Source organism: Lasioglossum baleicum, chromosome 13 (genome assembly GCF_051020765.1).
Source record: "Lasioglossum baleicum chromosome 13, iyLasBale1, whole genome shotgun sequence".
NCBI lineage: Eukaryota > Metazoa > Arthropoda > Insecta > Hymenoptera > Halictidae > Lasioglossum > Lasioglossum baleicum.
In genome coordinates this window covers 11,506,333-11,529,845 of record NC_134941.1, presented here as the reverse complement: position 1 = coordinate 11,529,845, position 23,513 = coordinate 11,506,333, and the positions used below count along the sequence as shown (strand labels likewise).

The 23,513-nt window shown below is 47.2% G+C and overlaps 2 protein-coding genes across 5 annotated transcripts; one reads left to right on the top strand and one right to left on the bottom strand.

The window, feature by feature from the left end:
* Positions 1 to 492: 492 nt before the first annotated feature.
* Ena (ENAH actin regulator enabled) lies at positions 493 to 10,431 on the bottom strand. Its single transcript, XM_076436605.1, has 8 exons — positions 7,396 to 10,431; positions 6,999 to 7,320; positions 6,786 to 6,913; positions 6,655 to 6,716; positions 5,241 to 6,562; positions 4,941 to 5,132; positions 4,595 to 4,847; positions 493 to 4,482 (listed from the first exon to the last, which is right to left on the bottom strand). Exons 1-8 carry the CDS (start codon positions 7,464 to 7,466, stop codon positions 4,454 to 4,456), a joined length of 2,379 nt encoding a protein of 792 aa, XP_076292720.1. The 5' UTR covers positions 7,467 to 10,431; the 3' UTR covers positions 493 to 4,453.
* A 1,226-nt stretch (positions 10,432 to 11,657) lies between these two features.
* On the top strand, positions 11,658 to 22,927 carry Ash1 (histone-lysine N-methyltransferase ash1). Of its 4 annotated transcripts, XM_076436560.1 has the most exons (15): positions 11,902 to 12,631; positions 12,697 to 12,720; positions 13,002 to 13,388; positions 13,473 to 13,684; positions 13,752 to 13,871; positions 13,949 to 17,625; positions 17,705 to 18,037; positions 18,251 to 18,531; positions 18,622 to 19,118; positions 19,195 to 19,616; positions 19,704 to 20,030; positions 20,101 to 20,273; positions 20,511 to 20,677; positions 20,748 to 20,960; positions 21,028 to 22,927. In XM_076436560.1, the coding sequence occupies exons 3-15, from the start codon at positions 13,217 to 13,219 to the stop codon at positions 21,169 to 21,171; spliced, it is 6,738 nt and encodes a 2,245-aa protein (XP_076292675.1). In that variant the 5' UTR covers positions 11,902 to 12,631; positions 12,697 to 12,720; positions 13,002 to 13,216; the 3' UTR covers positions 21,172 to 22,927. The 4 variants fall into 4 exon arrangements, with proteins under 4 accessions (XP_076292672.1, XP_076292675.1, XP_076292673.1 ...); XM_076436557.1 differs by lacking the exons at positions 11,902 to 12,631; positions 12,697 to 12,720 and adding an exon at positions 11,658 to 11,802; XM_076436558.1 differs by lacking the exon at positions 12,697 to 12,720.
* The last annotated feature ends 586 nt before the right edge of the window (positions 22,928 to 23,513 follow it).

Sequence of the window (23,513 nt, the reverse complement as noted above, 5' to 3'; positions counted from 1 at the left end):
CCCCTGTTATCTCCAATCGGCGATACCCCCAATCGCCGGAGACGCAAGCATCACCGTCCAAACGATGACGAACAGCTCCAATTTTGCATTAGTATCCGTACAGGATGTTTCCGAAGCGGATATGTACCCATGATCGTTTTTATAAAAGTAAAAAATGCAGCGTGAACGCGTTTCGTCGACCGGAAAGCGTCTTTGGCGCTAATAAAAACGGGAACCACTAATATTAATCTCTGCGTGGAAACGCTAACAGTCTTTGCGGTAGTAACGGTCTACTAAATGCAACGTGTATCGTCTTATAAAATATGAACAAACGTACCATCATAGAAAAGTTGTAAACTCCCCGCGAGTATCGTGCTGCGTGCTATAAATGTAAATAACGACATTGTGTGGAGAGTTCAGTGGTTTTTTCTTTATGCAAAATACAAAATCGTGGACATCACACTATTCTAGTAATACTAAATCATACGTGTATCGTACAAAGTTTCTCGTCCATTTCTTTTTCTTTCTTTTTTGTTCGGTGCCGTGAACCGCGCGTAAAATGCACGCGGGTCCGGCGACAGCGATTGGAAACATCCTGAAGAATAGTAAAACGGTTCGAATGTGCCCGCGGATCGCGAAGCGTTGAAACGGGACGCGGGGGGGAAAACACGGGTCGTTCGAACATTATAATGCGCGTGGCTCCCGCGCATGTATTGTATGTATGTACAGAAGTCGTTGTCCTCGGATAAAAGTAATAGCCGAGACGATAACCATAATCGCGAGTTATCGAAACGGGCACGGTCGGTAAATAAAAGTGGAGCAATAATTAGAGCTTGGTCTCGCCTTTCGTCGCCGCTTCTGTGTCATGCACGCGACACGTGTAACAATGCGACGAGTGCAGCGATGATTTCTGTCTGTTGTTTCGCCGCGCGCCACGTAAACCACGTTGAACGCACACGATGCTTCTTTAATGGCCCTGGACGTGGTATGCCTCGCGATTCGATTCAATATGATGCGGTACGACTCTCTCTCTCTCTCTCTCACATCGGCTCGTCGGTGTCGCTTCTTAAATAATTGCAATCGTAACAAACACTCGTAATACTCGCGCGATAAACTTGCCGTATTAAAATTATCCATCTATGATATATATGTATATAAATATACATATATTAAATACAATATAAATGCATCTAATACTAGTCGCTTCCCCTCGATCAGCCGTCTCTCGTACCCCGATTTATGCGATCACGCTCTCTCTCTCTCTCTCTCTCTCTCGTTTCGCTCTCCGTTCCCCGACAAATCTTCCATCCAACAATTTCGTACACACTCTCTCTCCCTGTTTCTCCGTCCTCCGCTCGCTTTGTTCTCAGCCGGGGCTCATCGTGATGTACCATCATCGTCGGTCGCGAGTACACACGCTCTTATCGCTCTAATCGATAGACATCGGACTAGTTTCGTGCGGTTCCCCCGTCGATGGAAATCTTCAATCAAATCAAACACGTTATCGAAGTATTCCAATACATTGTTAGTCTTTTTTTTCAGAAAATCTAGCTGCGTTCTCGAATAGGAAACGTGCCTATTGAATCGGTTGCGAGACGGAGGATGTCGGGTAGGAAGTTCCACCACATCCTCCTCATAGTTCGGACTCGTGTCCTTGCGGCTATCGCTGAATCCTATGTTCGTCGAACTGTGTTGACAACAGGCGTTTTAATAACCATTGTAAAACTTGTCAGGGGAGAGCGCGCTTTAAATCCGCACGAACTTTCCGTTGTCTAACGAACCGAGGCGTAGTTTCGCAAGGTTGTACCCTCGCTCTGGTACAATCGTTATACACCCCCGCTTGCAAAGCCGGGGGTGTAGGAAAATCCGGCGCGTTGGCACGAACTTCGCGCGCGTTCCCCTCATCTCGCATCGCCGAATAATAGTCCGGGAGGTCGATACAGGAAATTGATAACGAATACTGTCATACTGGAAGATCGACGCGGAGAGTCTGTCTGCGCGTGGCGAACGCGCGATTCTGATGGAGATGGCGGATCGGTGCGAGAACAGAGGGAATGGCGTTCGACGAAGTCGCGGGATCGATCGGCCTGTTAACCGAACGATATCATTTCTTTCTACGATCGCGAACGCTTCGTCGAATCAAATTCTTCGACTTTGTACTGATTCGGATTCAAAGGTACAGCCGAATAAATCATTGATTAAATAATAAATAAGGTAAAAGAGGCTACCGAAACTACGGCTCGAAGTCGAGGACGATCGCCTTCTCGGCCGGTTAACAGGCAAAAAACCGCTACGGTAATAATCGAAGTAGGTGCGCGTGGAAACTGTTACAGGCGAAACGAGGATGGCAGTGTGTGAATACCGCGCGTGTCCATTCAATGGCCGACAGATGTTATCATCGCGAAACGCACGAGTCTGACCGTGCGCGTTGAATCGCCGCGGACGTTCCGTTTTTCCGTTCTCCGATTTGCAGTTTTCCTGGTCGACTAGAAGATTGTTGCGTAAAGCGAGATTCAAAAATTTAGACCCGCGGATATGCTTAAGATAATAAAAAGACGTCGTCCGTGTTTCGATAATAAATCAGGAGAAACTTGACGAGGTTGATAATAACCGTGTCAGTTTTTCGTGTCTCAGTCGTTGCGAATCCTTCGCGCGAACGTTCGCGTTTTCTTTCTTTTTCTTTTTTTTTCTTCTTCTCGCGTTCTCGCGACGTTAAAAGTTTTGACATTCACATTTCGTTTACGAAATACCGATAGAAAAAGATATCGCTGCTACACGGAACGATGGGCACCGTTTTGTTCCACCCGCTCTCTCAGCCCCCTCTCATCGCCTCTGGCATGGCCTTCTTCTCTTCTCCCTCGTGTCTCTCTCTCTCTCTCTTTCTTTCTCTCGCTGTACTGTTTAGTTATCATCTTTTTTCATTCACGCAAGTCTCTTTGTAGCACTCCTTCGTTCTTTTTTTGCTGGATTTTCATTGTTTTGCATTTTCGTTAATTGCAATAAATGCCAATAAGCCGGTGCAGATCAGCGTATATACGACTATATTATAGGTACATAGAATATATATGAACTGCAACGTTACTCTTCTCACGCTCCATGAGAATCGTACGGGAGACGATAAAAAAATATAAGAACGGAGAATAATATACAATATCAATATCAAACACGATCGTTCAATCGTCGTGCGTTCAGAGTGTGGAATTTTTCGTTGAGTCGGTTCTGCGTGAAATAGAAAAATCGGTAAAATTTCTAAAACGCTTCGGATGATCGGTGTTTTACGCGTCACTGCGCGCGCGCGTATTTGTGTGTTTATATATATATATATATATATATGCACGTGTACGTATGTATGCATGTATATATGTATATGTGTGAACGAAAACGGTACTGGAACCGTTTCAGGATTCGTTTGATTCGTTCGAAGCCGCGGTAGTCGATCGGTGGACCGCTTCACGTTTTTCACGTATTCCACGTGTGTTCGTCTTGTCTCTCCTCTCTCTCTACCGTTCTCTTTCGTTTTCTTTTTTTTTCGTCTTTTGTTCGCGTTTCGCGGAACCATTGCGTGTGTCTCTTGGAATGTAACGAGCTGTGCGTATCGATTTCATATGTACACGGAAAGAATGGTCGTGCTGTGTGTGTATGGTATGTGTATGTACGAAAAGCGTGAGAAATCAGACTGGATACAGGAATTTCGAGTTTTACAGCCTCGCAATGTGCCGCGTGCAGCGCGGATTCGACGCGTCGACTGCGCTGTCGAGGCGCTTCGGAATTGGCGAAACGCGAGAATGTGCGCGCAGTCGGTCGCTCGAATCCCAGTCGAAATCGCGTCTCGGACTAGAGGCATCCTTTTTTTCTTCAGAAATGATCGCGCGCGCTCGCGTTTGTTCCCGGGGCTGCGCGTCGACCGATATTTACATAAATTAATTAGTCGCGGGTGTCCTCGATCGGCGAGGCATGGGTGAGGGATGGATCGACGCGTTTCTACGACGATGAACGGTCACGTTCACAGAGATCGATTCCGGCGATCCCACCGAAGACAGTGCACGCGTTCTCGAACGTGGTAGCATCCAACTACCGAGCGGTTCATGATCAAAAAATTGTCTGTTGTGCGTCGAATTGGCAGAATTAGAATCGATTTCATTGTTTTTTTTGTTGTTTGTTTTGTTATCCATAATGGTACGTCGTTTACCATCGGTCTAGTAAACAACGAATGGGTACGGTTTTTACTTAGAATGCTAGGCTAGATAATAATGTACTTACGCACGAACGTGCCTGATATACACGGGGTATAAGTCCGCTTCACTCTCGCGAATACGTAGTAAAAAAACCTGTGTTGCGCGCGCGGCCATCGACACGATCGTTTCGGTTGTCCGACCTACGCGATACATTGTTCTCTCTTTCTCTCTCTCTTTCGCTCTCTGCCTCTCTCTTCTCCCATTGTCGCTTTCCTCGAGTCTGGCCCGGCGTCGCGTCTTTATCTTCTGCTCAGCTCCGCTCTCACAGCTAGAACCGTTCAAAAATCACGATGAGCAACTTCGCTGCGGCGAAACGACAACAATAATACCGCTAGGACCGGAACAAACGGTTAAATCATCCAATCACTCGGATCGCTTACCGTCCACGATCTCCTGCTTCATCTTCTGGAATTCTTTACGCACTTCCTTGATGATCTCCGCTTTGAACGCCTCCATTTCTTGAGCGGTGAGCACAGCTCCGTCATTCACGCCGTTCACTTTCAGCAGAGTGTCCTCGGACGCGGAGCCGAACCTCTTGCGAACCGATTTCGGCGATTCGGCACCGTTCGAAAATTTATTATTCGACGAATTGTTCTTGTCCCAAGACTTCTTGTCGGGCGAGCTTTCCGGTTCCTGTCGGGGCGAATCGAAGTGCGTGAGCTTGCATGACGAACACTCTACTAATATTATCACCACTGAATCGTAACAGAGAACGACAAGATGTACCTGCGGCTGCTCGGGCTGTTTCTTCTCGACGGCGGCTCGTCTTCGCGCTAGAGTCTTCGCCATCTCGTCCATCATGGAAGCCATACTGCCACCTCCTCCTCTGCCCAGCGTACCGTAATTTCCACCGCCTCCGGAATTGCCGCTGTTGTTGCTATTCGAGCCGCTGCTATTCTCCACGGTTTGCTGCGCCGACTGAAACCATGCGACAACGATCAACCAAAGAATACATTAACTCGATATAAAACTGACTAACAGAAATAAGTAACTGGATAGATATCTCTGATCCAGGCAAGCGCGAACCTGCTTCTTCTTCAAACGAGCCGCTTGAAGAGCAGCAGCCAACGAGTTGGCGTCCGGCGGTGGATCCGCGTTGCTGCTGTTGGAACTCATTGACCCGGTAGAACCAGGAGGGTTAAGGCTGATGGCGTTCGCGTTTGGCACGGGTGGCGGAGGAGGTGGTGGAGGTGCAGCGGGACCGGTCAACGGTACCATGGGCGGCGGTTGCGGACCACCGCTGCCAACGGGTCCGTAAACGTTCGAATTAACTGTCGGCCCGTGGATTCCACTAGTTGCGGAGGCTGCACCGCCGCCACCGCCGGCGCTACCGCTGTTGTATTGATTCACGGAGTTCGCGGGTGTTCCATAGGGATTTGTGGTGTTCGACGCGGCTTGCACTTGACCGGTTCCGTACGGTTGCTGTGCCTGGGACACGACACTGTACTGAGACTGGCTCTGTACTGGCTGGCCAACGTTCACGCCAGTCCCGACGCCGACACCGACCACGTACTGCCCCCCGGTCGTCGTTGCTGCTCCACTACTGGCGTACTGACCCATCGAATTCCCACTCGCGTATTGGTTTCCACCGCCACCTACACTGCCTCCACCGCCGGCGCAGCTTCCGCCTCCATACTGACTCGTTTGACCCGGCTGTCCGCTCGAGTACGTGTTGGCGATCTGGCCATTATTGCCGTAGAAGTTGCTCTGATTCCCGGAGGAATACTGACAAGGACTCTGACCGACCACCGAAGCGGTCGCGTACTGATTACTGTTCGCCGCGGCGTTGTACTGACTTCCCTGCCCGCTCCCGTAGATCGACTGAGCCTGCGTTTGGCTCGGCAAGTTCGTCTGAGACGATGGCGACTGCGCGTACTGGTTCATCATCATCGGAGGCGGCGGCACAGGTGCGTTAAAGTTCATCATCACCGGCGGACACGGTGGCACCGAGCTCGGCATCGGAGGCTGAGGAGGTGGCACCGGAGGAGCACCGCCGCTCGACATTTGTCCCGCTCCCGTCCCCAAACCGCCGACCGGCTGAATCGACTGCATCATGGATTGCTGTGGTTGCGGTGCAGGCGGCGCCGAAGAAGTTCTATGGTGACCAGATTGCTGTTGCTGTGGCTGCTGCGACTGTTGCGTTTGATGTTGCTGTTGCTGCGGCTGTTGCTGAGGCAGTGGAGGGGCTGACGGTTGTTGTTGCTGCGGCTGTGGTTGCGGCTGTTGCACTTGGACTTGTTGAGGTGGTTGTTGTTGTTGCTGTTGTTGCGGCGTTTGTTGTTGCTGCTGCTGTTGCTGTTGACTACCCAGAGGACAGCTCGGAGATATTGCGTTCGGACTACCGGTTGCTGGAAAGAGAATGCGGTTTTCACGACGGTTCCGAGGTCGGTCTTTGCGGCTTCCACTTTAACCGTACGGTGAAACGCGATAGATACAATACCCTGACTTTGCTGAGACATTCTGCGCTCCTGGATTATTGCCACGTCCTCCCTGGTCATAGTTCTGTAAACCGGTAACGAAATTCTTAGTCACATGACATAATAAATTCTGCGATGTTGCAATATTGCGAACCTGTAGCCCATGTCTTCGTCGTATTGAGCGTTGCCTTGTTGTTGTTGCTGGAAAACGGGTTGCTGTTGCGTGGTCGAGCCAACCGCCGGGGCAAGACTTCTCGATATGTTGCTTCCATTGCTAAGCACCTGTAGAAACAAACGTAAAAATCAACGAACTAAGAACGACAGACTTTGACAAAGGTTTGCTGGTGTTTCTCTCTGTTCAGCTCACATCGAGCGCCTGCAGCATGGCTCTGGCGAACGCGTCGGCGTCATCCTTGCTGGAGAAATTCAGGCCGTACACTTGCTTGTTGTCTCTCCATTGGTGAAACGTGACCGTCGCTTGATTATACTTGAGCCCTTTGAGGATCGCGCAGTTGATGACGATCTCGTGATCTTGCAGCTTCCTGCCGACCACGCGAAACGTGTTGTTCACCAGATGATGGTACAACTGGACCTTGGAGAGCCCCGACGAGGTGCCGCTCGGCACCCATTTCTTGTTGACGTCGTCGTACACCATTACCGACGCACGAGCGGACGATATGCTCACTTCGCTGAAACAGAGGTGGTAACAAAAGGACCATTAGAAAATTCGTCCTCGAGTTGCGACGGCTTCGAGATTTCGTTACCACGATTGGTAGTCCCCTCGTCGCGGTATGAAGCGCTGGCTATCGCGGGAATGTCGCTCGGAAATCATCATGCGTTAGAGAGAGAGAGAGAGCTTTCAAGAAGAACTCGCAGGAAACGATTCTTGCAGCCACGGCCTCAAGGATGATGAAGCGATTCGCGTGTTCTCGCAACGGCGGAAGAACCGGCGGATTCCATCGAGCACGGTGTGTTACGCTCGATGTCACTTTCACCGTGCCACGGGCCACGGGGCGAGTTGGACGGATTGCTCGCGAAACCAGAACAGAACCGAGCGGAATACGAAAAGATACTGACCACTTCCTCCTCCTCCACCGCAACAGCCGGGAACGGGCTGGCGTTACGATAACGAGCCGAGTAATATACGCGGAACAACCAACCATTTTTAACCGTGTGCATCCCGATTCCTTCCGCTAGCTTTTCCCCTCCACAGGTGAACGTTTCTCGGTACGGTTTTCCTTGAAATGGCAAACTGAAAATTTCGGTTCGCAGCAGATAAGACCAACGCAATTCTACTTCACTGAGCAACATCTGAGGATTTGATTTTGCACAATATTCAGATTCTCTATTGAAAATTACCTCAAAATTACCTAAATATATTCTTTATTTTATCAAGGTCATTTTTTCAGAAGCTTTCAATGTCATCGATAATTTTTCCTTGTTGTCTATTATTTATTTTCTCACTTATGTTGTTAATATGTCTAAATGCGTTTTAATGTAAACTAGAATATGAAAGGAAAAAAAATACATTTATTAGAAAAAAATGTCGATGACCTTGAGAACTCCGGAAAAAATGACCTCGAGAAAAAATAACATTTGTAAAGCATTCGCCTAGCGATACCATTTACATTGCATCAAAAACATTTGTTATGCCATCAAAAATAAAGGAGATATTTAGGTGGCTACATTTATGTGGACCACCCTGTATATGAACTGCTATAAATTCATGTTACCGTTCCTCATCCTGATGTCAATATAATAATCGTAGGTCAATATAATAATAATCATAGGTCTTTCTACAAACAACATGTCAAACATGATATAACCAATTGTAAACCATGCGGTCGGTACTGACCTCAAATAAATAAATAAGTTTCGAAATTGCCAGCGATACGCATCGCGAGATAAGAAGCCGCGTGGATGCTATCGTTTTGGGTCAGGTTTCAGATTTACAGAATTTCTCTCGACAAAATTGATTTACAGTTGCAGAAATACATGGCGTATTTTCGCGTGATCCGCAACAGATGAAAGTATCCCACTTAACGCGTTACCGAGTCATATTCATAAGATGTTACAATGACCTCGCACTGCGACCAGCTCTGGCGTAGTTCTGTCTAAACTTTGTAATTGTATGCAAGCATTGCACAATAACACGGACGTGATACGAATGGATTCTTGAATGATATCAGGAAAGACATCGGATCATCATTGTTGACAAACAAAATATCGAATACTACTCCTCCGCGTCTCGAAGTCAGTCGACCGAGGAGACTCGGAGGATCAAGATTACAACAAGTTTATGGAACGACGCTTGTGTCTATCTATTTTATCTGCCAGATGTAGCAATTTCTGTTGAACTTTTTCGATAGCGCTACAACGAGCTCTATCGCGAGGTAATCGAATGATACATCCCGGAACTCTTTCCCTCCTTCTCTCCCTCTCTGATTCTCGTTGTATCGCAACAATAGAGATAGAAGCGTGCCATGGTAGCTCGTAATCTAAGGTATTTCGTGTAATCGCTCGAACCAGATATGAATCACCCTCCGGAGGACGCACGGGAAATCAGTGAATCAGAAATCGACGCCCGATTATCGGGAATTCCAATGACAGCACCGATTACGAGGTATTTCTTTCGAATACCGGAAGCACCCGGCCGAATTGTCGTGCAATCACCGAGATAATCTTTAAGTGACAGCATAATTGCGAAACGCACGCGCCTGCGTAACAGCGGACGCTTCGCCGGACATAAACAAACGAGTGACATACAATTTTTCGGCGTTGTATTTCCATCCCGGTCTGGCTGGTTCGCGAACTGCAACCGATGCATACGCCGCGTAAAAAGCACACAGGACAAACAACGAGAAGATGAAGCACGATTTCGCTTTCGAGAGACGCGTAAAGACGCGAGACACAAAATTTCCAATTCAAACAATCGACGTTTTACCGCAATTTTTGTGCAAACGTCAATACTATAAATCGAATGACTGTATACTCGTCGTTCCGAAGACATAGACGTTCTTTTTCAACCCTCACCCAACCCCTACGCTGTGTTTTTCAACGACAATAACGCGTACTATTAAGTACATTTAAACGCGTAGAACGTATCTAGCAATTACGTATTCTATGGATGGAATACAATATTCCATTCAAACGTCAAATCAATGGGCAAATTAATGAAAAATATTTGCACGTCTCTAGCCTGTTACGAATTGCTGTACGAAACGTTGTACGATAGAACCCGATGCTTTGAAAAAGTAGTTTTGCAGAGCGCGTACAAGAAAAGTCTGCGGCCGGTTTGCGTCTAGCCAGGTATGGGTTGTCTGCGTCATTGTCAGTTGATCGGCTTTATCGAAAGGTTGATAAATATGATAATACAATCCAAAAATCGATGTAAATCGAACGGTGGAACGACAGATATCGAAAAGAACGCTCGACAGAATTCCCCGGGACCGGACGGGAGACGATAAAGAAAAAAATGGAAACGTAAACGGAAACATTCGACGAAAAATGATATCGTTATCGAAGTCCTACCCCCCGGTGGAAACCGAATGCTACACCGGATAAGAAACTTCCCCTTTGGCGAAGCAAAACGAAAAAGCCGAAACGCCGTTACGAAACGTCGAAGAAAAATGAGAAGATCGATGTGAATGAGCGAGAAGAAAATCGAAATGACGGACCGGACAGAGCCATGCAGGCGTGGACAACGATCGGGGACGAAACGGTGCGGTGATCGAAGCCATGAACCCGAGTGACTGGAATCGAGACTCGGGCTTCTCTTTTCTTCGAATGCTATGTCACGTACGTGGAACTTACGTCATGTTTGTCTGACTTGGGAGCGTATGCTATGCCTTCATGCAAGCCGTATTCCTGCTTCTGCACAATATATCACCGATTCCATGAAAACACGCAAGATTCGGGCAGGATTTACGGTAGTTCGACATAAATAACGCACAGGACACTAACACCACCCCAACACCCTGCCTATGCACATCTGGCCGGCCATATTGCCGACTCCAAGCCCATACTCCTACCACCCTTTGTCTCGATGCAATCGGGCATACCTAGAGCGGACACTCGAACACTAAACGTTCCTCCACTGCGCCATGTTTCCTTCCGAGACGAAATTGCGGTGTGTTTCGACAACTGATTCCTAATGTGTACGCGTCGGTAAGTAGTGAACACACAATTTTCAAGTAATGATAATTTACAGGAGGACTTATATTCTTATTTTGAATGCGTGCCCAAAATTTTCGGGTCGCGAACATATAAAATGCGAACAGGGGTTTTACAAAATAAATGTAACTTTGAAAAAATGTCAGATTACTACCTGATTTATTGTGGCGTTCACATGGTTCACAATTCATATACGTAATTCTTGAAGCCACGTTCACAATGTACAAGTTCCACGCATGCGCGTGAATGTAAATACGTCCGAGACTGCATTCACGATATTTGTTCTCACAAAAACGGCAAAACTTCGATAATTGAACGCATCGATCTGTTTTTTGGTTGCAAACGGATTCGGCTCGGTACCAAAAAACTGTCTGTCGAACACTGTCGAATCACGCGGAAAAATATACATACATATCGTTCGATTATCGACTTCGTGTTGGCGAGGGCACAGGGTCCGTCGATCTATCGAACATCATTCTGACGCATTCAATTGCAGTTGCGATATACTAAAATACGAGATAATACGGTCGCAATCGAAACAAACCTGTTAACCGAATACTTTCTTTTATTGTAAATTCCCTTACGGTTAAGTAAACACGAATTGAAATATCTGACGAAGATCCAATTCATATTTCTCGCTTAATATATGAAATGTTTGACAATGCATTACAAATAGGTTCGAATTCAAGCGCAATATTTGAGCTCGCGGTTGAGGACCAGCAAACTCGAAGGGAACAAAAAGTAAAATTTTATATAAGCCGCCTGCGGAAGTGTAACGGTAACGTTGGACGTTAGATGGCGCGACAATTTGAGTTCTACTTGAATACACGGGAGTTTCCACGGGATTCTGTCGCCGACGCACCTGGCGCATCGACCGAGAAACAGAAACAGCTGTCCGTGGCGAAGCAACTTGAGGAATATCGTCGGTTAATCGTCGATCCAGAATTCTGTGGATCCTTGGCCGCGTTGTCGTGAGATGCGGAGGAGGAGGCCCCAGGGTATCGTGTCTGTCATTCTCCGCGTTACGAACCTACTTCTTGCTTCACCACTCTTCACCACGCTTTAGGCGCTCGCTTCGACAATAACGTGCTTGCCTTTTATTTTTTTTTCACTTCTACGATCTGGAACCTTTCTCCCCCTTCGCTCCTCTCTCCTTCTCTCTCTCTTTTTCCCTCTCTTTCATTTATACGTTGTGCCCCTTCTCTCGGTTGCTTGCTCTAATGCTATCTTTCTCACGTCCTCTCTTTCTCTCTGTCCGTTCAACCGTTCCCCAGTGCTCCTTTCTCTCTCTTTCTCTGCCTATCCCCGTCTCTGTTCCCCCCTTTCCTTTTTACTCTCGAGAGATCTCTGTACGCTTCATCGACGATGTAAACAGAACGATCGGTTTTGGATAAAATTCGTTGGTCTCCTGCACCGCCTCGTGTGCCGTTTACGCGTGTATTCGTGTTACGTTACCGTTGCCATCGTCGCTGCTGTTTGCGCGTACACAAAAGTGACGCGCGTGTACCCGAAATACGCGCGCATCAACGTACCAACGACGCGTAACAGATCCACGGTGACGGTGTCTCTGATCGTTACGAATCATTTTCGAAGCAAACTATTCGACCGTGGGAAAAGCTCGCCCGCTTTCCAACGGTCATGATTCTGCTTCGTCGATGGTCGTACCTTCGACGAGGTTATACGTAAACGATCTCCCGCGCTTCGAAACACTCTCGTCTCCCACTCGTGTGCGAAACGGTGGAACCGTTTGATCAAATTGGAACACCTTAACTCCCGAATACCGATCGAACATCTGTTTCTGTTTCTTCGAAATATTATGCTAATCCGGTCAGTAAAGAGTTTCGAAAGATTTGGAAACTTCGATGACAGCAACCTTGTGCTCTCTTTTTCAGCTTTGGGCGAATCTGCAGTTTCCGGTAATGGTACAGCAGAGGAATAAACCCATCTGGGTCAATTAAGATCCGAATCTTTTAGATATTTTGAATTTTTTTCGAATTCAGTCCAAATGGAATACCGATAGATAGAGCTAGATTGGTGGTTAAGTTGCTTCGCTGGGTTTATTATCTTCTTGTATCGTTACCTGCGAGTATCGCTTGCATTTACCTCCATTATTTTGGCTACCCGTACACAATAACAAGTTGTCTACATCCGCCAATGTTGTTTCTACAAGGGAACCTGTTTACGTTTGCTGTTGCAGCTATATATAATTATGAATACAGTGTAAACACACTTGCGTGGAACATCGGACATGAATAAGCGAACATGGGAGCGTTACCGATACGCATAAGGTTTAACTATCGAATGCTTTAAGACGGACATGGTTTATGAGAATACCGAAGAAGTCGATCAACCAACAAAATCATAAGGAATGGTATTCTATTGGATTCTATTGGATGTTAGATAAGCCAAAAAATGTCCGGTGATTCAGGATGGAGCGCTGTCATTCACCATCCTTCGGAGTTAGAACTACAGAACTGGAACTGGGAAGAAAACGATGGGGAGCAGGAAAGAGAACTTCCTTCGACCGTTGACATGGATGCCATAAAAGGTGGAGGTAGCTGGGATCCGACCACTGAACCTAATGGTATTAAACTGTTTGCTTTATGAATTTTCTTGTTCGCAACCTTATCGCTCAGGTGTTTCTGATATGAATATTTGTTTCGCGTAGGAACACATTCTGTCGACTCCGAAGAAGATTCAGATTCCGAGGACGAGAGTTCTGGTGGCACCGAAGGCAGTTGCTCTTATTCAGATTCGAATTCGGACTCAGACGACGAGAGTAGCGGCGACGAAGAAGAGGAAGATACAGGTTCAAATTCGGATTGCACGTCTGAGCATAGCGAACAAACGTTCTCCATTCAAGAAGCCAATTTCGAATCGGTACGATCGAAACACGAATCGGCTTATAAACGAATCTATCATAAAATAACTGTCACTCACGTTGCAGGGCGCGCTTAAATTAAAGATCACTATGAAAGGACCGAAGAAAGAGGACGTGGAGAAGACGCGGTGTGACAAAACCAGAAGGAGCTTAACGAAGAAATCTAAAACTAATTGCGAGGCGAAGGTAAACAATTTTGTTTCGTTAGAACGCGGCCCAATCGCGACCAGCTAGTGTCGACAATTTCTTAATTTTCTGTTTAGTCGTCGGAATGCAGCAGCGACGATTCAGACTCATCCGAGGGTCGCCTGCCATCGCCGAATAATTCGCAGAAGGAACAGCAGCCGCAACAACAGCAACAACAACAGCAGCCGCATCAGCAGGAACAACAACCGCAACAACCACAGCAGCAGCAACAGCATCCTCCGCTACAGGAGATAAATCAAGAGGATCTAGCGGCTATCCTGCCGGATCAAGAGCACGAGGACGCTCCGTTCGACGGATTCGAGGATTCGGAAAGCGGTCGGCTGGTATCGAAAGCTATAGAACGAATGTCGCTCGGAGCTGACTCGGATACGAGTGAGAACGGCGATCAGAATCCTGTACCTGTGTATAGTTCGACTTTATTGCAGCAGTTCGTCGAGAAAACGGCTTTGTTGTCGGAACCGCGGAAGAGACGGAGCAAAGCGAGCAAGAAGCTAAACGATCCGGAGTATCCTTGCGCTTCGAACGTGTCCCCGGACTCGGGAATCCAGTCGGTGGACAACAGTCCGCTGCACTTGGCAATCAGTCCCGTGAGTCCACCAGCTCCGACGCAGTCACCGATCCAAGCCGTTGTCCCGAAGCCAGCAGTAAACGTGGATCGGGTTTTGTATCCGCCAAAACGAAAGCCTGGCCGACCGGCGAAAACGGTATCGGCGCAACCGCGAGGTCCCGGTAGGCCAAGGCTCAAGCCGGAAGTAGCCGAGGAGATCGAGAAGATAGAAAGGACGGAGAAAGTGGAGAAGAACGAGAAAAACGAGAAGAACGAGAAAAAAGAGGTAACGCCACAGCAAAAGCCTCAGAAAGAGGAGCCGAGTAAAAGGGGAAAATCAAAGTCGGTGCAGCACAAGACAAGTGGTGCGGCCCGAGACCAGAAGGAGGACGAGACCAGCGAATCGGCAAAAAAGTCGAAGGAGAAGCCTTCTGGGGTTTGCCAGAAAAAACGTAACTGTAACGTTTCGAAACAATTTTCGCAGGGGAGGATAAGCGGAAAGAGGAACAACGCGAGTTCCTCCACGCGCGTCAAGTGCCTAAGTAGAACTGTAACGAGTAAGTACGGAAAGAATGCGAGTCAGTGCGACGGTAGGATGTGCAAGAAGATGAGGAAAGACAAGCCCGGCCCGGGTAACAAGTCTACGACGCCGTTGCGCCGACAGAAGCAGTCTTCTTGCGAGAGGATCGCAGCCGATAGAAAGCCGATCAACTCCGGTAGAAGAAGTCTAAAGGAGAATAGAAGTAACTCCGGCCCGTCTTCGAAGAGACAGAGTCTGCTGAAGAAGAACGTCGCGCCGGTAACGCGACGAGTTTTAAAGGAGAACAAGAACAGCAAAAGAACGTCGTCGGCCACGTTCGAAACAAACGGCGTCGGGGTTCAAACTCTGATCTCGTTGCCGGTCGGCCAGGTGCTCAAGTCGGAAAAGGTGGAGCGACCAAGCAATAAATGTGACAAGGCTACGCAACCTATACACAACCATTGCCACAAGCATCATCATCACCATAAGCACCGGCGGCGATTGCCGTTGAACCCTCCGAAGACTCCGATTCGGATCGATCCGTGCATCATCCAGGAGCTAGAAAAACTGATCGAGGAGTTTGCCAGATCGTGCAGCTTGGGCCGGAACAACGCGAGCGTTGGTTACTCCGAGCTGCCGCAGATCTTCCGTGTGAAGAAGTTAACGAAGAAGAGGAAAGGCGATGTCGCGTTGAGCGACGACCAGAAACTAAAGAGGCGCTCGAAGAAGGAGAAGATACCGGCAGGGACGGACTCGAAGAGCGGCGTGAACGCGACCGCGAACTCGAATCCGAACGAGCAGAGGCTGCCCTTGAAGAAGAGGCACTATCACGTTTCAAGTCCTCACAGCTCTCAGAGTTCGAACGGGAGCTCCAGCGACCCGACCGCTAACGAGGGTAACTGCACCGAAAGTCACATAGAGGAAGCAATCGAGGCTACAATCACGAGATACGGAGGCGGCAGTTCCGCTTCCTCTTCTCAAGAAGACGCTGTACCGGTCACTCCGAAGAAAAGACACAGGGACGCGGAGAGCTCGAGCCCCGACAAATCCGCGACAGCCTCGTCGGAGGCGCTGGACGAGAAACCGCTCAGCCAAGCGGACATACAGCCGCGACGGAAGAAAAAGATTGTCAAGGATCTTCGTGTGACGGTGACCAAACTCCCGGTCGAGAGCGGCCACTCGGAAAAAGCCGAGAAGTCGGAAAGGGTCGAAGGAAAGGTCGAGAAGACGGAGAAATGTGTTGGCGAGTTGAAGAAGGGCCACGCTGCAGAGAAAAGCTGCGGGAAGAGTGAGAAAACGATCACCGAGAAGTCGATCAAGTCCGACAAAAGTCAAGCGGCGGAGAAGCTGGAGAAGCACGAGCAGTCCTCGTCGGAGCATGTCCGTTTGGAGAAGAATATCAAGACGGATTCAGCGGAGTTCAATGCAACCGAGAGCTACGAGGACGGCGAGGCCGCTGGAGAAAGCAAACCGCCGCGGGACAATGTTGCACCGAACCTTCCAAACCCGTTGAGCTCGTCAGCAGCCGCCGCGCTGGTGCTCACCAAGAAGAAGATGAGACGGCGTAAGGCGATCAACCGCACCGGCTTCCCGACCCTGAAGAAAAGAAAGAAAAAGAAAAGATCATTGAGCGCAAGCGAAATGTCGACTGGCACGGCGACGAAAGCCACTCTGACCAGCGACGACAACGCGGACCTGGACGCGGATCCGGATGGCGACCGGAGCTCGTCCAAAGAAGGTATCGAGGACACCGTTGAAGAGAGCAAACCGACCGTGTTGAGCGCGGAGTTGCAAGAAATCGCGTCCGGTGAGAACCTCGACAAGCGCACTGACGCCGGGAAAACGGTGTCAGACAAATTCGGCTTGGAGGGCTCCGATTCGACGAAACGGGAGGGATCTTCTCGCGCTTGCGCGAACGAAGTGACCGAGTCTCGCGCTGGTCAGCTGAGGGTGAGGAAGGACTTGGTGGAAGCGGACAGCGAAGTGAATGTCGCGCAGAAGTTCTGCCCGGTCAAGTTCGAGAAGATCCAGGATCTGAGGACATACGACGAAAACGCGCCCCTGGAGGAGTCTCTGGAAAGGTACGAGGCGGCTCAGCAACAGCAACGTTGCGCCGCCGCGGAGGCCTTGGAAGAGAACTCGAAGCATCCTCCTGAACGGGCTGCCTCTCAGACGAATATCAAAACCGAGCACGCTGCACCGTTGAATGGAAATCAGAAAAAGCGGCGCGGTTCCGCTAGCCCTTGCATCCTGGCGCCCAGAAACGTGAAGCGTCTGCGCAGCTCGGGCTACGACACTGAGAACGATAACTCGTCGAACAATAATGTTCTCGAGACTGGGAAGCACTCGAACGCGACGCACACCAGAAAGAAACAATCCAGATGGAAAAAACGGTATCTGCAGGGCGGTGTGCTGCAAGATTTCGGCAAGGAATCCGAGTCGAAGACGAGGAGCGGTGCAAGTGGAACTGTGGAAGCTGCTGGAAAGAACAAAATAGTTGGCGATGCGAACGACGCTGCCTCCGCTGTTCTTCTATCGGCTTCGTATCAATGCGGCAAGTTCCTGCGTCAGAGGAAAATGTCGTTCCAATTGCGATACGATTTATGGTGGTTGCACACGCAGTCCAGACCGCCTGGCAGAGAATCGGTACCATCATGGAATTACAAGTAAGATCATTGATGATTATTATCATTGTTTGAAGAAATCTTGTTCAAGCATTCATTCATCTTTTCTTTTGTCCCGCAGGAAAATCCGTATGAATGTTTACTACGACGTGAAACCGACTACGCTCTACGAGGCTCAAGCATGCGAATGCAAACCGGAAAGTGGCTGCGGCGACGACTGCATCAATCGCATGGTCCTGAGCGAATGTTCCCCGCAGCTGTGCCCATGCGGGGAAAAATGCGAGAACCAGAAGATTCAGAAGCACGAGTGGGCGCCTGGTTTGCAAAAGTTCATGACGGAGGACAAAGGTTGGGGAGTGAGGACACAGCAAGCCATCAAATCCGGGGTTTTCATCCTAGAGTACGTGGGAGAGGTTGTGTCCGAGAGGGAGTTTAAGTCTAGAATGGCGACTAGGTATGTAAACAGAAAATATATTGTACCAACTACTATCAGGTTGGAGGAAAAGTTCTGTCGTATTTGAAATAAGCAGGTAATCTTGCTTGTAAATGAAAAACACATGTTGCAATTCATTCAAATGTTTTCTTTAAAATACGACAGTACTTTCCCTCGACCCTAATACACACACGAACCGTTAGCCAGAGTATGGAGAGTGTAAAATCGTTTCAGGTACGCAAACGATACGCACCATTATTGCCTGCATCTCGACGGAGGTCTGGTGATCGATGGTCATCGGATGGGAGGCGATGGACGCTTCGTGAATCATTCTTGCGAGCCTAACTGTGAGATGCAGAAGTGGAGCGTCCACGGTCATCCGCGTATGGCGTTGTTCGCATCCAGGGATATCAAGCCGGGGGAAGAGTTGACTTACGATTATAATTTCGCGTTGTTCAACCCATCCGAGGGGCAGGAGTGTAGGTGTGGTAGCAGTGCCTGCAGGGGCGTAATAGGTAATGAGACTTAATATTCGATCGAAACGAGAAACGTTTCTCGTATTAGCAATTCTTTGACCGGATTGAAAATACTATTCTATTTCGCAGGTGGAAAGAGTCAGAGGGTTCCAAAAACACTTGTTCCCCTCCCATCTCAATTAGAACCGACGGAGAGACGGTCGGTCGGAAGACCGAGAAAGAACATGCGGAAATCGAACGCGGTGCAGTCTGTCAACTCGAAAGGCATCTGTAAATCGCGAAAAGTCGGCGACTCGAGTCTGTTGCATGCTCCCGCGTTGAAGCCGATGTCTCACCAGCAACGTTGTTTTGCGCAACAGCATCACTGCTTCCTGTTGCGGAACTTGGAGAAGGTGAGGCGGGTGAAGTCGTCGGTGAATCAAGTACAAATGCAAAACGGCAAGGCAAAGTTCGGCAACGCGGGTACCTTTAAAGAGAAGAGTCCCGGCGACGCGAAGATCCAATCTGACGCGTTCTTCTCGCAATTAACCGCACTGACCAATACCAACACGCGAACGGTGAGGACGAGGAGGTTGGCACAAGCGCAAGACGATCCGGAGGTGCATAAAACTGCGAAGTTGGCGAAGGTGAATAAATCAGACTCGACAAATCTGCCTCGTAGTTGTGTTCGGTACAACCATTTATCTTCTTTTCATGTTTCAGGTGTTGAAGGACCTGTACAGTGTCGTGGCAACGGCTAACGACGAGAACGGCCAACTGCTGTGCTCGCCGTTCATAACGTTGCCCTCGAAAAGAAAATTACCGGATTACTATGAGAAGATATCGGACCCCATAGACTTAACCACGATCGACCAATGCATCGGAACAGGCCACTACAAAACCGCCGAGCACTTCGATCACGACATGATCAAGCTCTTCGACAATAATGTCCGGTTTTTCGGAAGAACCTCCGAGTTGGGCATCGCTGCGGCCAGATTGAGAAAATTGTATCTTGGAAGCAAGCCTGACTTCGTGAATGCGATAACGGAAGCCATAGGCTGTCCTCCTTCTCAAGGATTTTTACCACCCAGAGGGTCCACTGCTGGGGAGGAAGACGTTATTAGATGTATATGCGGGTTGCACAGGTGAGATTAGAATGAAAAAGCTACTAACAGGAAATGAAAAGTTCCAGCTGGAAGATTTTACTATATAGAAAATCCTTTTCTACACAGGGACGAAGGTTTGATGATTCAGTGCGAGCGTTGTCTGGTCTGGCAGCACTGTGATTGCGTGAAAGCCGACACTAGCATCGAGTCGTACCTGTGCGAGAGATGCCAACCGCGCCCCGTCGATCTGGAGATACCTTTGGAAGGAGACGAGGAGGAGGAAGGCAAGAAACACTATGTCACTTTGATGCGCGGCGATCTGCAGCTCAGACAAGGAGACACGGTGTACGTGTTGAGAGATACGCCGGAGAAACATACGTACAAAACCATTCAAAAACCTGATTACGAGCAAATGGACATCTTCAGAATCGAGAGGCTCTGGAAGAACACAGAGTAAGAACGTTCCTTGGGAATTTCGTTATCGTAGATTCGTACAGATGTTCACATTGTTTTGCTCTTACAGAGGAGAAAGATTCGTCTTCGGCCACCACTATTTGAGACCTCATGAAACTTACCACGAACCCACTCGAAAATTCTATGAAAACGAGGTCGTTTGCGCTCCACTCTATGAAGCGGTACCGTGCGATTTGGTTGCTGAACGTTGTTGGGTCCTGGACCCTCATACCTATTGCAAAGGTACTTATCTTTATCTTCACTTTCTACGTAACTGGTTACATGGAACTTTACATATCACTCCAACATAAATCAATTTTTATTCAATAAAATAACTAGTTTAATTTGCTAGTGGGGTCGACACCTTTGTTTATACTTGAAACACTAAATTTAAAGTTTTGAGATTGTAAATACTCTATGCGAGTAATTCAAAGTTAATAATGTCGCACATTTCTCCATCCATTCTCCTTCGAAACAAAGGCCGACCGGTTGGATCCACGCCAGAACACACATACGTGTGCGAGTACCGCGTCGATCGAGCTGCTCGCCTTTTTACCAAGGTAGCCAGAGCTAGGCATCAAGTCTGCACGAAACCATATGCATTCGAAACGTTCCCGCAACGCATTAAACACTATCGAACGTATTTGGTGAGTATCGCAACTACAACGTACGCTCTCGTCCAAGAAGTGAAATTTAATGCTCACGAAAATGTTACAGCCTCACAGTCTCGAAGGGATACAGGTTGGAAGTAAAATGAGCAAGGACAAAAAGAAAATGAGCAGCCACGATCTCGACTCTAATCAAAAGTTGGAGTCGAGTGATAGCTCGAAAACGCACGGCAAGGATCAGCTGAAATCTTCTACGAGCAAGGGTAGACGACGATCGAATGAAATCTTATCTATCTCTACACCGGCGACGTCGTACGCTCAGGTAATTATTTAATTATTTTCCAGTTTTTTGCTTCTGGATAATAACGTGTGAGAATTCTCGTTCGCAGAGAGAAGAGCAAAGGCGAAGATTAAACAACATTTTAATCGGTCTGCTGCAAAAAATGCCAAACAAGAAGGACCCGTTGGATTTGTCGTTCTTGTTGGAGAGGAATAGACGGAACCGGAAAAGGCCTGGTGGATTAAATCCGTGACATTGGATTATACAGCAACGATAATGCGGCATTAATCGGCATCCGTACTACGCGATGCGGACCATTGTTAACCCCTTTACAGAGATGTCTGTAATCAGAACGTTCTGCTTCGTCGTAAGTTCAATTGATTCCATTCGATCCGTTTCATGGGGCAGACTGCGAGAAAGTTTCGCGTTCCCTTCTTCTTGCACTATTAATGCGACCCGTCCATTCGTATCATATTTAATCGTGTACCCGAATGCTGCGCTATTCCTCCGCGGAGGTCTTGCAACGATCAGGATCTTTTTATATGTTGTTTTTACACGCGCGCGCGAAGCTGTAGAACATTTCAGACGGCTATAGATGTAATCGAAATCTTTTACAGTTTCCTAGCATTATCGTTTACGCAATCGCGGATTAGCTATTTCCGTTCCGCGCTGGTACCGCGTCGCGACATCCGGGAAGAAGATAATCCGCGATCGTCTCTTAGAGTATTTTAACTGTTGTGCCGCGTCAAGATTGTAAGTATCTTCTCTATTGAACATAGGGGGTGATTTGTTTTCGTAAAACGGATCGACTTGGATCGAGAATCTGGTCCCGTAACGCGAGACGACGCGTGTCTTTGAAACAAATTCGATCTAACAAGAACTGTTACTCGTAGAATTCTAATATAATTAGAATCGCGGAATTGTATAAAAGTATTTGTAAATTTCTTTCGTAACTGATACACTGAAGTGTACAAATTATACGTTGGCCGTCGATCGAAGGATCGTCGGCCATCGAGAGACGCGTGCGCGAGTGTATAAATCACACAGCCGCATGTAAAGGAGTGGATTATAGACCGACAAGAACGAAATCGAGTACATGCGAGGCTTTATTGCACAAAAAGTACCATTATATATTTTTCATAAGCCCAGTGTTATTTGAATTAAGTGTAATATATATATAGGTTTTTAAATTAATAGATAAAACTCTACTAACATATTTAATTTATTATTGATCGCGGATCGAACATAGCTAATCGTTGCTATAACGACGAATATACGCAGGATTTCGTATTTATTATTACATTATGCAGTTAGTAAATACAATACAATTAAACGCTATTTAATACGCATAAGTCTTGTTTTACACCATGGTTCTTTTTTTCTTTTTTTTCTCATTTCTCTGCACTGTATCCGAGATGTTTTGTCGCATAGAAATGGTACTGCAATAACACTTTCTACCATTAGTTTCGGGTTAACGCCTCGAGGAAAGAAAATTACTTACATCTTTGTACTTGAGTAGAAATTCACGATTTGGTCCTTCAGCGAAACTACACGAATCGTTTCAATTACGAATTTCATTTAACACTGCATTCATCTCTTATAGAATCTCTAACAAGAAACTATCACCTGTCTCGATATCGTTACGTTCAATCAGTATACAGTTCTCTACATTTGCCGAGTAAAGCATTGTTTCGAAACGTTATTTGATAGTTTTCACGCGATATAGAACCTATACACAGCTTTGTCAAATATAAAGTACATTAGTAGTTTAAGACAGTTCCACAGTTCTAGCCCCTTCGATCAAAAAATGTCCGTGCGATTCCAAGAATGCGTTACAAAATATTGTCGGATAAATTGCAACGTGTTCATGTGTAAATCATGTTGAATTAATTTACAAATTCTCGTCCGTAGACCAACAAAGTCGGCGGTTGTCGTTGACGATTTACGTTAAGTATGCGTGAAGACTGAATTACTGTTACAGGATATTTCTAGTGGGTAATAGCGCTGATCCGATCTGGGTTGTAAATAGTTTAAACTCCAAATAAATAGAAGATATTTTTTATTTTTACGATTTAAGTTTGTACACTTTTGTCAACAAGTAAATTCTCCGATTACGAATATTAATTTGCTGATACTCTTATTCTATATATTCGACCGGAAGAGAAAATAATAGATGAATTTTGTTCATTAGCTCGCGATTCGTGACGTATTCAGTACACTTTGATCGTGGCCGACTTCGAATCGTGGTAATTATCCTCTGCATATCTTTCTTAATTTCTACCACATCCTCTTCAAGCTCACCACCCTTGGCAAAAAATATTTCATCGAACAATCTCAATCTGAACATCTGATGAAAAATGTCTGGCCACATATCGGGACAGAAAACAATAGATAAATATCTTGGATTACATATACAAAGAAGAAACAGAACAATAAACTACAACGCAATCACGAGACCTGTTCATCGCCAGATCCAGTTAATTTAAAAATAGTTTTTTCTTTACTACCTCCACGGTGATACAATTTTTGTTTTGAGAAAAGATTTAATTGCCACAACGCGAAAGCAAGCACGAAAGAAATATTAATAATCCATGC

Coding starts and splice junctions, on each gene's coding strand:
- Ena (XM_076436605.1), bottom strand. CDS start 7,466: ATGATGATTTCCGAGCGACATTCCCGCGATAGCCAGCGCTTCATACCG. Junction 6,717..6,785: donor GACGAAGACATGGGCTACAG/GTTCGCAATATT, acceptor ACCGGTTTACAG/AACTATGACCAGGGAGGACG. Junction 6,563..6,654: donor AATGTCTCAGCAAAGTCAGG/GTATTGTATCTA, acceptor TTCTCTTTCCAG/CAACCGGTAGTCCGAACGCA.
- Ash1 (XM_076436557.1), top strand. CDS start 13,217: ATGTCCGGTGATTCAGGATGGAGCGCTGTCATTCACCATCCTTCGGAG. Junction 17,626..17,704: donor GTACCATCATGGAATTACAA/GTAAGATCATTG, acceptor TTTGTCCCGCAG/GAAAATCCGTATGAATGTTT. Junction 19,617..19,703: donor TGTATATGCGGGTTGCACAG/GTGAGATTAGAA, acceptor TTTTCTACACAG/GGACGAAGGTTTGATGATTC.